Raw genomic sequence first — 14983 nt, 5'->3', positions numbered from 1 at the left:
AGGGATCATTCACCCCCTTTGGGATGCCAGCCAGCTGTTGTCTTCTATGATAGTTTGTGGTCCATAAGGTTATAATAGAATTCAGAAACGCTGATCGGGGAATTGGACACAGCAGACGTTACAGCTTTCTGCACGCAACAAGCGTATCTCATGTCTCTTACATACAAAGCAAATGCATTTCCAGTGCTGTTTTATACTTTCTACCGTTAGTTTAATGTGAACTTTCCCTGCTTACAAATAAAATGTTTACCGTATAACAGCAAATGCTTCAGCTTATAGGCAGCAGCACCTAATCTCGTGTATCATGCATTTCTGGCACGCTGTAGCGTTATCTCTCAGCATTTATTCAAAACGGCTACCACTACGGTATCTTGACAAGCTCCTAATTTATCTGAATTAATGTACCGGAGTTCCAAATCAATGTTGCCTAATTTTGTGGAGGTTTTTTGTTGCCTTTTTTGTTATCCTTTTGATTCTACCAAATGCATATTTATTATTATAAAGATTTTGTGTTGGATTTGTCTCCAAGGCATAGTTTTTCATAATTCCTCTTTCTTTTGGGTGTTCAGAGAGGAAAAGGATGGTTGGTGAAGATTTTGTGAGAAAACATCAGAAGAAAAGCAAACTGAAAGTCAAAAGTACGGTTACGAAAACCACTTATCAGTCAGGTCAGGTCAGGTTGGGGAGCACGCACTGGTACCACACACTGCCGTACCCACCACACGACAAAACAGCTCAGGATCCTAATTGGCAACCCCCAGGGCAGACACGCGGTCTAGTCCCACCCTCCAGAAATGACCATCTATCTGCTGCAGTCAGGTGTTATGTTGACGTCCCATTGGCCACTTATCACTAACCAAAAAACCAGAGTCTAAGAACAAAGCACATATTATAGAACCAAAAAACATGAAAGAAGTTGACACAGTTGCTAAGCGTTTTTCTTCAATCTTGCATTAATTAGAATTGTGAAAAGTGACCTTTTATGTAGTCAACCCGATAATGTCATCATCGCACCGGCCCAGTGCATTATGGGAAACATCACCAAGGCAGTGGGCAACAAGAAGCACTGCAAATGGCAGTTCCCATTGTTAAAACAAAATGGATTTGAAATAACGTCCAAAAATGATAAACTGAAAAACACACACTATGGGTCAGAAAACCCAGGAAAAATGTAACTTCAAATCTTAATGAGAACGCAAGAAAGATTAATTAAGAATGTCAATCACAACAGAGTGGCGTTTTTGTGGATTTGTTTTGGTATTTTCTTGGAACATTTACAATATATTAACGGCCCCTTTTAGGCCTTTGTATACCAAAGCTTTCCATTTGAGTTTAGGGTTAGGGTGCCAAAGGTGAGGCCTGTTCTAGGCAGGGTAGGCAAGGACTTGGCCTAATTTTGGGGTCTTTTTAGAGAGTTGCATCACTTTGCTCCTATTTGCGCATTGTTGGAGTGGCTCCCCAAAGGGTCTGAGTATTTCTCTAAGAATGAGAGATTTCTGTTTTTTGATTTTTAATAAATTTGTAGATCTTTCTGCACTTTGTCTTCATCGAATATTGTGGGGCAAAAATGGCATATGTCTTCATTACAAATAAAATCTACAACACAATAAAGTGTGCAGATAGTGAAGCTGTCCAAAGACTTTGTGAATCCCCTGTAGTTCCTTAGGTATTTCTTTTAAAATTCAGGTGTTAGCAGGACATTTGGAGATTTGACATTGCATTATTAATCAGCTCACGTCCTTTATTGTTTTTTCATGTTTATTGCTTCAATTGGTATTAAATATAAATAAATAAATAAATGCACGGGCAGATCCAATGGCCTGAGGTTAACTGCATCCCTTTTCTGTGCCTTATCATTTGTTCCAGTGCTTGCTGATAAGTTTATTCACGGTGGAAGCTTGTGCTGCATGCAAATGGAAACGCTGCGAATAGCAAATTATCAGCTGTGCTAAAGACGCCAGTGTGAGAGGCGGTGGTGGCAGCTCGGCCCATTGGATTAAATCCATAAGGTATAATTAATAGCTTTGAATTTAAAATAAGCAAAGCTGCTATTTGAAACGGCAAAATACACGAGAGGGAAGGGACACTCATGTGGAAGAGACTGTGCTGGTCTATGAGGGATCCCTGAGAGATGTGGAATGGCTGTGAAAACAGTTAAACACCAGATAGGATGTGTCAGAATGAAAACTTGAGAAAGGGCTACTTGACTGAGGAGCTTTGCTCAGAGACGTGAAAAGCTGTTCACTGACATAGAGGTAGGACATTGTGGCAGGTAGGCTGGTTGTGGATTCTTTGTGGTACCTATTTTTGGAAAACGAGACTGCTGACTGGAGGTCAGGGATTTGGACTTTTGTTGCGAGGTGGCAGGTTTAAATATTGCATCTCAGTCACCTAGAAATGTCAAACAATGTTTTGGCTGGCCTCTACTTTCTTATACAGAGCTGTGATATGTAGTTGTCCCATTAAAGGCACCACAGGAAATGTAGAACATGAGGCCCTGTTGTTTATGGGAAGTTCTCAGAGGCCTCACCATAGGTAGCCCAGTCCCAAACTCCTATTGGCAGGGCTTTTGCTTACCCAGGCGGTGCCATTTTTTTCTGCCCTCTGATTACGAGTTATATTTTATATTTCTTGGGTCTTATAAACTGTAACCTTTTTTGTTATGTTTTGTGTTATGTTATTAATTTTTTATTCAACATTGTTCATTGATTGTTATGATCTCATACTCATTTTAGGCATTTTCCAAGGCAAGCATTAATTTCGGACATTTATTGCAAAGGACTTATGTAGGTTTTTGGTTCGTTATGTTCGACGCCATTGTTTTTCACTTGTTTTTAAGTCCATGTCCCATTTTGTCAAGGGTGCGGCCTTAGAGAATGTGACCCAATGAACATCAGTGTATTAGAGGGTCGGCTGTAGTTGCAGTTCTTGATCTAATTTGTGGATTCAAAACCTTACCAAACCTTTTGCTAAAGTCTTTCTTGTTTTTGATATTTCGGTACTGACTTTTTGCTTCATCTTTTGACCTCAATTTTTGCCTTAGACTGTCTCTTAATGTGTTATAAATCTTTTAACCTCATGGCTTTGACCCTTTTCTTTCTGAGCGCACGTCTCCTGGTTTCTCATTAAAAAATGCTCCTGTCAATGTGTTTTTTGGCTCACGACTTACCATGTTCTGTGAACACGATTCTGAGCTTTGTTATGTAATTATCGTCTTCCTGGTTAGAACCTGTGCATGAATTCAAATTCTGCCTTCTCATCTGATTTCATTCTCTCTCAAAACTGCTGTTGCCTTTTGCAAGCAGTACAGCAATGGTGCCACAAAATGGCAACACTTAGAAAGAAAATGAACAAGGTTTTTAAAAATAGTAAAAAAAAATAATTAAATTTACAGTGTTCAAAACCCCAAATGAAGAGTGCGTTAAGTCCTCACGATCTGTGTTCACGGAATCGGTTGCCCACTCTTATAAAAGTGTAATCCATTTTGTGACATATGAGATTGAGTAATAACAGGTCTGTGATCCTATCCTCTTCGATGTCTGGTTCTGCACCCGCGCTACATTGAATGGATCAACGGGTATCTCTCCGGCACCACAATGCGTGGGTAAGTCATTGAACAGCCATTTGTGACTGGGACCAGAGCTTGAAATTGGTCCCTGTGAATTCTCGGTAAATGTGGGTCATAAACTGGCCCTGATTAAAGCTTGTGCTTTCGTCTCTACTGACTGGACTGCCCTGCCCTGCCATGAACACTTGCTGCCGCTAGTGGAGCGCCAAGGAAGCAACCGAGCCTGACTGTCTAGAGGAAGAAAAAGTCCTAACAAGGTTTCTGTAGGTGAAACGGTGGAAATTTCGTTACCAAGCCTTGAGGATATAAGAGTGGATGGCCCCCCATGTCGTTCCTGACTCCGGGGGGGCGGTTTGGGGGTTACACACTGACGGTATGCATTGTGATGAGCTTAGTTGATTTTCGATACAGAAAGTGATGTGTTAACAGGTAACAAAAGTGAATTATGTTTAGGGTCTGCTAGAACCTAACCCCTTTTTTCCATAGGATCAGTGCTTCCGTATCCATGGTTTCCATTTCCATGGGATTTTTCTGGAATATAACCCTCGTGAATAACAAGAACTGACTGTATTTGAGCTGTCTGAAATATGTATTAAATAAGCAAAAAATGACGAAAGATTTACATAGAAATGAATCCTGGAGGGACGAAAGTCATGCAGATATCTGTGTTCATACGAACAAAGATAAATGAATGCAAAAAATGTGAATGTTGCCCTGCCATTTTTAATACATTTTGAAGCATGTTTGATCTAAATATGCATCTGCAGGCACTTTTATTTTATAACTGCTAACTGAAGATGACCTCATGTCTGGTTTATTTTTAGCTGCTTATGGAACTGTGTCATGAATTTTTTTTAACTGTTTAATGTTCATTTGACTTTTCATAATGGCGAGGATATCCCGGGACTTGATCATATCCCTCCACTGTGAACTTTTCCGCAAACATTCACAAATCCTTATCGGGTTTCATTTTTTTTGACGGAGTGATCCACTTTAAATAGCCCTCTGATTACAGGGTAGCTGTCTTGAAATTCTGGGCCCTGGGAGCATTTGAAGTGTTAAGCAGCGGCCTCCAGTTGCTCATTGTCCACTTGACATCTAGGAATTCAACATCGAAAGAAAAGATTTGGTTGATGGAGACGAGCCAGAAAGCCACATGAAACAGAATTGATTGGTGTAATTTATAATTTAGTATAAAGCAGCACTCTTTTAAAAATGGACCAAAACAAAGTTTCCTGTGAACAAAGCAGACCAGCTCTTCATGTGTGTCAACAGTTGAGGCTTCCAGAAGCTGACAATGTAGACAGGATCTGAACATGGCGTTTGTTGGTAATCCGCTTCCCAATGGTTTCTAATTATGGGTTTGACGTGCCTTAAGAGTGGCAGCCAGGTGGGGTCTGTCAACTGGAGGGGGATGAAGCACATCTGAAACTCACACATTTGGACAGCAGGGTAGTGACGCATGGTTTGACTTTTTCAAAGCTCTCTGCTTCTGAATTTAGCAAATTATTGACTTGTGATTTACCTTGCCATCTTGTCGCTTCCATTAAGAGGGAATATGGCTACAAGTTGGAAACCACCATCCAGTTCCTGCAAATACTACTTGTGGGCTTTCAGGTTGTAGAACTGGAGGAAGTAATTGTTAGCTTAGTATTCATTAAAGAAAAGCAGTTTATCAAGCTATTGGGGTCTGCCAGAGTTTGAGCAACACACTAAAAATAAAATATGAAGCTGTGCTTGTTACGCACCTTTACATGGGGTTTCTGTGGTTCACAGGGTCCTTATTGTCATGTGTACACAGTCCAGAGTTGCCCCTCTCCAAGACCAGGATCAGTAAGCAGGACTGGGCTGCCTTGAAAAATGGAAAGGATAACAATGAACCGATAGGAGCGATACAGAATCAACAGTGCACAGAGACGATCACAGCGCCCACTTGTTGCATGATTAAGTGTGTGATGCAGAACCTGCCAGTACTCCATTTGTATAAATATGGTATGGTGCACATGATAAGAAGACACTACATAAATAAACAGATACATGGTTTACTCTTATTTTGTTGTGGAGCTGGTAGGACGTTTCTCCATTCCAGTCTGGAGATTTGCACTGTTTATTGGTAGTAGTTAGCCACAAAACTGCTACACCTACAGTAGGTTACAGAGGTGCTCAGAAGCAGGTCCTCGATGCTTTGAGCAAGAGAGAATCTCTCACACTACCGTTTTGCATCAACAATTTATAAGCTGGCTATGAGTGCTACACCTCCAGCAGAGTTCTCAGTCAGGGAGCACCCTGTACACAACACCAAAGGCCCTCTGCATTGCACTCCACCTGCCCACAGTGCAGTCCTGCCAACTATGCCAAGTGTTTTGTGAAGGAGTGGGTGGTGAGACCCACCATGATTCATTTCAGTCCAGGCATTTGCACTTTGCTAACTGTTGGTGGACAGCAGTGAGTTCATATACTTAGGTTTCAATGTTGCTCTGAAGGAGCTCCTTAACGTTTTGAGCAAGACAGAATCCCCTACACTTCCACTTGCAGGAGTAGCCTGTAAACTGTTGTAAGCAGTGAAATTCCTGGTGACGTCACCTGAGCTCTAAGTTAGTCCCCACCCTGCGCAAAGTAGCAAGGGGTCACTACACTCCACCTGCCCAGAATGTAATCCTGCTGACTATGCCAGTTGTTGTTTTGTTGTGGAGTGAGCAGGGCACACCATGATCTATTCCAGTCCGTACATTTGCACTGTGGTAACTGCAGGTGGCAGCCACAAAGCCACAACACCTAGATTACATAGGTGCTCAGCAGCAGCTCCTTAATGCTTCAAGCAAAAGAGAATCGGTGTCACTTGTGCATATTGGCAGCCCCTAAACTGTTGAAAGCAGTCAACATCCATGGTGATGTCATCTGAGCTGTCCCTGTGCGCAGTACCAATGGGCAGTGCCATTGACTTATCTCCATTTGGTTTTGATTGGTTTAATCATCCTGCCTGTTGCATTTGACCCAATTTCTTTACTGCTTGAATGACTGGTTCATGGGCTGCATGAGCAAGATTCCCAAAAGCAGCCCATGCTTCCTCCAGTAATGAAGAACATTTCTGAGCCTTCCACATGGTTTCTTTGTCAGAACTGGGTATTCCCGCTGTCCTCTGAGATTGCTTCATTACATATTGGCTGATCCCAGTGGGCATTGCCTCTACTTGGCACTTGGATGTCTTGCTGTGCTGCCAGCTCAGCTTAAGAAAGGATCTGGAGTGAAATGCATCAAACTCTGCATTATTTTAGGTGCTTGATGTAAAATACACAGAAAGCTGCTTAACACACAAAGCTTTTGATACAATTCCACTTTGGTTTTTGATCTTCTTTCAGTAAATTGTATCACATGCATGAATACATTTTCAATGGACATTAATGTTCAAAAGTTTGAAAAAAACAGAAATGTTCATGTTTTTGATAAAAATGAATGCTCAAGTTACCAATAAATTCATTTAAAATAACCAAGATATTGCTAATGTTACAAAAGGTTGTTAGTATTTAAAATGGCTAATTTGTAATTTATGATTCACGCTAGCCACATACTAGAATAACTTTAAAAATATTCGTTATCTCTTGCCTATGTGTACCTTTCTTTGGCACAGGCGGTCCCTCTGTTGAGCAGTCCTGAAGAATGACATGAGGCCTCATCTTCCTCATTTGTCATCCCTCTCTCTGATAATGGCTGCATAACGGAGGGTTTCACCCTCTGGCTTTGTCTCTGGCCGCATACACATCGCTGATCCCAGTTCTTCTAACCCTCAGAGTTGTAATCAAGGCTCTGGTGCAGGGTGGGACATCTCATTATTAGTCTTATATTGGTCATGGATTACAAACTAATTAGAGCTGAATAGTCCATCAATGACTTGGGCAGCGTGCGAGATTTGAGCGTACAGCTAATGAAGCAACAGGCCTAAGCAGATAACTTGGCTAATTTCAGCTGGCAATTATGGGATTAATTGCTTTATAAAGCCTTTTTTCCTCAAATATTTGATAAGCCAGTTGGCAATTTGTTCAAAACCTTGGATAACTGGTGAGTTTCCAGTTGCTCTTCACTTTGCTTTTGTGTTTTCTTCACTTGGCATAATTTCATCTAAAGCATGTTGGTTTTTTTTTTTTTTTATAATAGTTTTTATTTTATTTTCTCTAAATGTAGTTTTTATTGCACTATTTTGAGGTTGCATCCAGCACAGGAGAAATAGCACAGAACCAACCCTCTAGGTCTTCATGTGGAGTTTTAATGTTCTCCTTGTGCTTCTCCACTGCTGAGGGGTGAGGTGTGCCTGTGAGGAGCTGACACACACATCCACGACTGCTTGCTTTTTCTCATTTGAACACCGTACTGGAAAAAGTGGATGTTAAGTGCACAGTGCTATGTGACAGCCAGGGTTTATACTCTTTTGTGTTGTTTTTCATGTGTTTTTGTACTTAATAATGTTACATTTATTTAAGCTTTATATATTGTTTATGTGCACTTACAAGATTGTTTGTTTGTTTGGTTTCTGTGGATGTAGCCCGCCCAAGAGGCGGGGCCACCATGACATCACTGCTGAGGGGCCGCCCTCCACTTTATATATTTAAGGGTTTGGTAGCGAGTCACTCAAAGCTTTATTGATATTGGTGAAGAAAGGACCCTGATAGTAGGTATTGCAACTGAATTTTCATTTTCTTGAATTTTGCTGTTTGATTTTGGGAGTGGATTTGCTTGCATGGGGAATGTCTTTTTAAGCAAGTCTCATTCACTTTATTTTCCTTTTCTTTACATTTTTGTGGTCTTGTTCCTGGTCAGGTTATCATTTATTTTGAGGCCAGTCCCGTTTTGCCAGTTTGTTACGCAGCATCAAGACATGGTTCACAATTTGTTGTCCTTGAAAGTGACGTCCTTAACTGTAAAATCATACAGTGGCAAGTGACACATTTAGCTGCCTAGGTCACATCGTTTTTAATTAATTATATTTTCCCCGTGCCAGCCTCCTTCCATGGGGGTATTAGAAGGCAGTGTAAGTACGGACTACAAATTTTGAGGTTCAAATCCCACTATTGGCACTATGTGACCATTAGAAAGTCACTTCGCCTTCCTGTAAACCAAATGGGAAAATAAAAGAAATGGAACCAACTGTATCATAAATGTATGTCACCTTGAATAAAGGGGTCAGCCAAATAAGATAATAATGATGAAGGTCTTTGGGCACTGCTTGGCAGCTAATATGTTTTTTCTTCACATTATGGACATTTCAGAATTCCAGATGTGCCAACTTTTTCAGGAATATTTTTGGACAGTTAGTTTGGTTCTCGACTATTTTCACTTCACATCTGACACCCTCACCGCCAACCACCGACAAAATATAACTAACATTGACACCGTGCTGCTCCAGTTAAGTCTATCCCATAGAGAAGAGTAATTGGCAGAACAGGAACTGCCTGTGTGTGGTTTGCATGCCCAAACCCATTCTCATGTGAGGTCTCTCCCATCTTCCAAAAACATAACTGATTAAATTAACTGTCCACAATATTCCTCCATAGCAAGCAGGTCACACATTCTGGTAGTCGGACACTGACCCTCGTTCATCTAGTTACGATATGAAGATTAATTTAAAAAACTGCAATGTCTTCATTGTTGTCTCCATCCTTTCATTTTCTAATCCCACTAATCCAGAGCAAGGCTGCGGGAAAGCTGGAGTCTATCCCAGCAAGCACTGTGTGCAGGGCAGGTCAATATCTAGACAAGGCGCCAGTCCATCAGAGAGAGAACTCACACACATCGGGGGCCAGTTTAGCATCCCCAGTCCACCTAACCTAAGGGGAAGGAAACCCACGTGGACACAAGGAAAACCTGCAAACTCAATACAAGGCGCACCCACAACTTGAACCCTGGTCTCCTTGTTGTGAGGCAGCAAAACTACCACTGTGCCACTGTGCTGCCCCATCATTATTTTCAATCAACAAATACAATTTAGAAAGTCTTCTATCATGTAGGGGGCTTACTGGTGAGCCAGTCCAACCTCGTATTCGAGTTCATCGCTGTGGTATGGTGCCAGCTCGTGTGTTTTTGTAATGCCACATTTCTCTGGCTGCTTTGAACCTGCCTAAACTCGGGCTGTGGTCTTACAGCCTGCTCCTTGGGTGGCACACAGAAGAAGCTGGCTGCTCGGAGGTCAGTCGTTAACCTTCAGTCGCAACGTCTTCAGAAAGGCAGCTCAATTGCACTTCTGCTGCAGGCGAGGTTTTGGCAATATTCACTGTAAATGACTTTCGATCCCCTGGTATTTATTACACGCGTTTTAACCTTTTCAAACTGGATAAAGCGCCGTTACTGCTGAGTGTTTTCATCAAATCTTGCACGTAGTTTTATTTTATCAGGAGGTGCGCACTTCATGACGTGTGACCTTTCCACACAAAGCGGGCTTCCAAAAGCATAGCGTGCTGCACAACTAAAATGCGCAGAACGCCGCCTAGACCTGTGGGTCGTTTCCCATTTTCGAAGTTTGTATTTTGTCATTTTGGTCATCTGGCTTGAGCTCAGCATCTGAGGGTTTCCAGGCTTGTGAATGAGACTCCAATCTCTTGGGGACAAGAAGATCCACCATTTAGTGTAGCAGGCAGAGAGTCTGGCATTGAAGAGACAAGAGGTGGGCAACCCAGTGCCTGATAAGAGTTTGATTGTGTGTTTAAAAACTGAGCTTGATCCTATCTCCTGCACCCTAATAATTCTTGTTTGTCACAGCACTGTAGACAGGTGATGTGTCACATGCTGCTCAAACATGCAAGTACAGTACTCTGTCTGCTTCTACTGTGTATAAAAAGAAATGAACGTTCAAAGGGATAGAGATACAGACTCGCAGGCAGACACAGAAGCCCCACCACAGTGAAAGGCACGTGGAAGTCCACTTGGAGTTTGCTAAAAAGACAACTAAAGCAGTGTCTCTTAAACTATTTGATGTTGTGACCCACTTTTTCTTAATTTAGGCTCTTTGCAACCCACTAGTAATGCTTGAGCCCCCCTTGCTGAATTGATCACAACAGTCAGTGCGACATTTGAGGGAGGTTAATCGAGTGAGATCACGACCCACTACCATTATAAACAATTGCAGCTCATGAGTCAAAAGATGGTCATGACATAGTGGTTGAGGAACACTGACCTAAAGGACTGTCAGATGATGCGAAATGAGATTCCCTGGTCTGCTAAAACCAAGATTGAACTGTTTGGCCTCGACTATAAGCATCACGTCTGGAGTAAAGGGAGCACTGCTCATGACCTGGGCAATATCATTCCAACGGTGAACCATGGTGGCACAGGCATCAGGGCCTAGGAGGCTAGAAAGGGTCAAGGGGACGTTGACAGAGCAAAGAACAGAAGCATCCCTAATGAAGTCCTGTTCTAGAGTACTGTGGACCTCAGACTGGGCTCAGCAGAGCAAAGCAAAGACTACACAAGAGTGGCTTGGGGACGACCTCGGGAATGTCTAAGTTGCCAGATTTGAACCCAATTGAATATCTCTGGAGAGACCTGACTATAGCCATTAACAGACGGTCTCCATCCAATTGGTCAGCGCCTGAGAAGAGCTGCAGAAAAGAATGGAAGAAATGCTCCAATCCAGGTTTGCGGAGCTTGTCACATCAGACCCAAAAAGACTTCAGGCTGCCATAAGTAGGCTTCAGCAAACTACTGAGTAAAGGGCCGGAATACTTGTGCCAGTAGGATATTTCAGTTTTTAGTTTTTATGTCATTATTAAAAAATAAATAAATTAAAAATCCTGGTCATTCTCGGGTAGTGACTGCTCCTTTATAAAAGAAACATTAAAATGATTTTAGCCCAAGGCTGCAGCATGTGTGTAAAACGGGAGGAAGTCTGATTACTATGCACTGTATATATAACCCCTTGGGATGGTGGCACCATTATAAAATAAAGCAGTTATTTTCTTGATTTTTTTTTTTACCATCTCACACATAAAAAGGCAATGGGAAAATGAGCCGATGTAAGTGCAAGTGAACTTTTCCCGTCATTTTCAATTTGTTGCAATTGCAGTTCCTTCTACAGCAAACTCTGAATTTTCAAGTTTTGTTCTTCCCTTCAGTCCTAACTTTTTTTTTTTTTTTTCCTCTCTCTCCTTGTTTCATTTCCAGGTACCTATGGACCTGACAGCTGGGCCTCACATAACCCCGACTGCAGAGGGAAGAACCAGTCCCCGGTTGATATTGTAGACCAAGATGCTAAAGTCTCTCTGGAAAACCAGGAGCTCTTCCTGGAGGGCTTTGAGGTGGAGTCATCTAACAAGACATGGATGAAGAACACTGGGAAGACTGGTGAGTTTTCTGCTCCACAGGCCCCGTTCACTGCCCATCTCCTTCAACTGCAGCTCAAGCTATGTGGTGAATCCTTATACTGAGAGGCCAGGGGGTGACCAAAGACTCCTTCTGAATTCCTGCCTTTGTTTGTTTGCTTGTTTTCTACATCTGTTGCTCATTTTGCAGAATTCTGCAGCGACAACCCCTCAGATCAAAACTCAGTTCACCCATTTTGATTTACATTTCCTCTTTCTTTCATTTTTGGGCCATCTGCTGAAAAGAAACTCATAAAAGAACATAATTGGCTCCGTTTAATAATGATCCACGGCTCAGGAAAGACTGCTTATTTCCTTTCAATCAAACTTTTTCTTCTTTTATCTCTTCTGGCATCATTTGTCATGACTTTTCGCTGTATAGAGTGGGGAAAAAAAGCTTTTAAATGATTTAAATGTCAAAGTGGAAAAAGTCAAGAACAGACAATTTGTGAATTTTGAAAGGTTGGGTGCCGCCTTTGGATGGTTACTTGGTTTTCCAGCGTACTCCCATTTTCCACTTCGGGTTGTTAATCAGGCTGTCTTTACGAAAGAGTTGCTCGCCTAACTTTTACTGCACATAACACAATCATTCATGGCTCTCTTCTGATTCTGCTTCCTTTCTCTTTCCACCAATCTTTCTGCCTTGATTTCATTTTCTTCTAAATCCATCTTTCTTTTTTTTTTTCTTTCTGTCCCACACAGACACCTTTTGTCCTTAAGGGTGCAGGTGCTTTGACTAACCCACAGATTGTCAGTGGGGAATGGCTGGGCTGATCGCTTCTGCACATGAATATTCAGCTGTCTCCCTGCTTTCCACCAACACGCACCTTCACTCTCAATATTTGAGCACCGCTGCTTTTTAAAAAGTCATGCACTGCAACGGACCCTTGCTGTGCTTCACTGCATGACCATGAAAACCCCACTATAACACATACCTTAACTAAGGTTTGTGACAGTATCCCAGCATTTTCCTTTTCTATTTCCACTGATTCACGATTACAGGACCTCCTTAGACATCCTGCCAGTACAACCCACTTGAATTGATGCTGATATACCATTTGCATTGTCTGCCCCCCAAATATTGTGAGGGGGAATTCATATGTTGCATGTTGATTAGAATATGTAAGTATTTCATTGTACTTGGAATATTTGACAATACTGACCTTATGAGCCTGTGTTGGGATACATCAGTTTTAGGGTTATTGACATCCAGACCCCAATATTCCAGCATGGCTACCTAAACTGACCTCCATGCACCCCAATATTACACATCTTAATTAAGACCGATGTACAGTACCCCAGCATTCCCCTTTTATGCTTATACTGATTCACCATTACATACCAACCTGCTAGCACAAGCCACTTGACGTGATGCTGATGTATCTTTAGCATCGTCTGCCACTTAATTAGGGTAGCATGTGTTGCTTATTTTTTGCACGTGTAATATTTTCTTGGGACTTTGATGAATTTGACCCAGTGAATCTGTATTAGGATACATCACTGTCAAGGTTATTGATAGCCAAGACCCCTATCCCCTTTGACCAATATATCCTGGCATGATACCCAGCAGCGACCTAAACTGACCCCCCCCCCACTGACTGACATTGACAGACCCCAGTGCGACACATACTTAAGTGAACTTGACATAACTTTAGTGAGATCGCCTCGTCTACCTCCCATAACTGACACTGACATACACATGCCTGTCCCCCACCACCTGAGACTGACATCTCCCAGCATGCTCCACTTAACTAACATTTTCGCATCTCGCCATGCCTTCTCCCCCCCATTGCAGTCTGTGTCAGAGTGTGTCTGCTGAATTAAAAAATAGGTGAAGGTTAATTCTGCACTGAAGAAATTGACAGAAGGTTAGAATGCAGCATTTTGGCAGCTGTGGTGCAGTCTACTGTGCTTTGCCTCATCACTGTTATATCTTGATATGGTCAGCATGCCCCCACATCGGTGGCTACGAACATATTTTAATGTAAAAGTGACCTAACATATCTGAGAATGACCCGACAGTTGCCCACAAGCAGTTCTTTAAGGACACACGTAGTAGGTGGCTGGTCCACTTACTTCTGAAGAATCACTAGTGCAGCCTTTATTAAAAAACACCACCCAGGGGATGAGGGGTGACCATTTTCAGATCCATCAGTCAGACACCTGAGATGAAGCAGGAGTAGTGTCTCCATGCCGAGTAGAGGCTGTGTGACTGAAAAGTGACATTGAAGAGCATTAAGCACACTTGTCTCTATATGCCTGCTATCATCCTGAAGAATGACAGCTTGGTGTGTTTGAGTGACCACCAGCAGCCTGGAAGTCTGATCACGTTACATCTGCAGTGATTTTGTGTGGCAGTACTGTGAAGTGGTGAAGTAATTGGAGAAATTGCCCTTCAGTCTGTCGGTTTACTGTCCATAAGCCATCCTTGGAGGACTCTGCTGTGGTGGTGTTATTGGGGTATAGGGCAGTCTGACTCCCTAGTGGCGATGAAGCCGTTGCTGACTTTAAATCACTCCACTTGCTGGGGCTCCAGTGACAGAAATTTTAAAATTGTTGTGTCTAATACATGATGGCCTTTAGGATAGCTTCAAATGAAAGACACTGTGTGTGCAATCAGGGGGCCTAAACTTCATCAGAGCCCAACTACATCCCTTTACCGATCCCCCTATTGGCCTGGTCCAGGACTGGAAGTAGACGTATTTAAACCTGTGTTACGGTAAAGGCACTTGCTTTGAAATTGCTGAAATTCTCAGCACTTGCCAGTGACCGGTGTTCATTCAGATGTGCCAGCCTTAGTTCTGCAATAGGACAGACTGGCATTATTCATTTTGCTATGCCTGGAACACAAATCCTTGGCTTAAAAAAACTCCTTCCAGACAATTAATACCAGCTCAAGAGTCTGAGTTTTTGCAGATTGAGCATAACATCAATCCATCGATTGCTTTTATCACACCATTACAACATTTTCCTTCTTTCATAAAACTGACCTTTTAGACAAAGGTGGGTGAAACTGCTTTGATTACTGATTATTAGTGTTGATCGGTGAATTTTGCCAAAGTGGTTTTCA

The 14983-nt window shown here is 42.2% G+C and overlaps 1 protein-coding gene across 1 annotated transcript in view; it reads left to right on the top strand.

Moving 5' to 3' along the window:
- Nucleotides 1-14983, top strand: part of ptprga (protein tyrosine phosphatase receptor type Ga) — a 399554-nt gene that overhangs the window by 188075 nt on the left and 196496 nt on the right. Inside the window, exon 3 of the mRNA XM_039770749.1 lies at nucleotides 11717-11896. Coding sequence (XP_039626683.1) covers nucleotides 11717-11896 — 180 coding nt within the window. The remainder of the gene's footprint in view (nucleotides 1-11716; nucleotides 11897-14983) is intronic.

This window comes from Polypterus senegalus, chromosome 12, assembly GCF_016835505.1.
Source record: "Polypterus senegalus isolate Bchr_013 chromosome 12, ASM1683550v1, whole genome shotgun sequence".
NCBI lineage: Eukaryota > Metazoa > Chordata > Cladistia > Polypteriformes > Polypteridae > Polypterus > Polypterus senegalus.
This window is presented reverse-complemented; position numbering and strand designations above follow the sequence as displayed.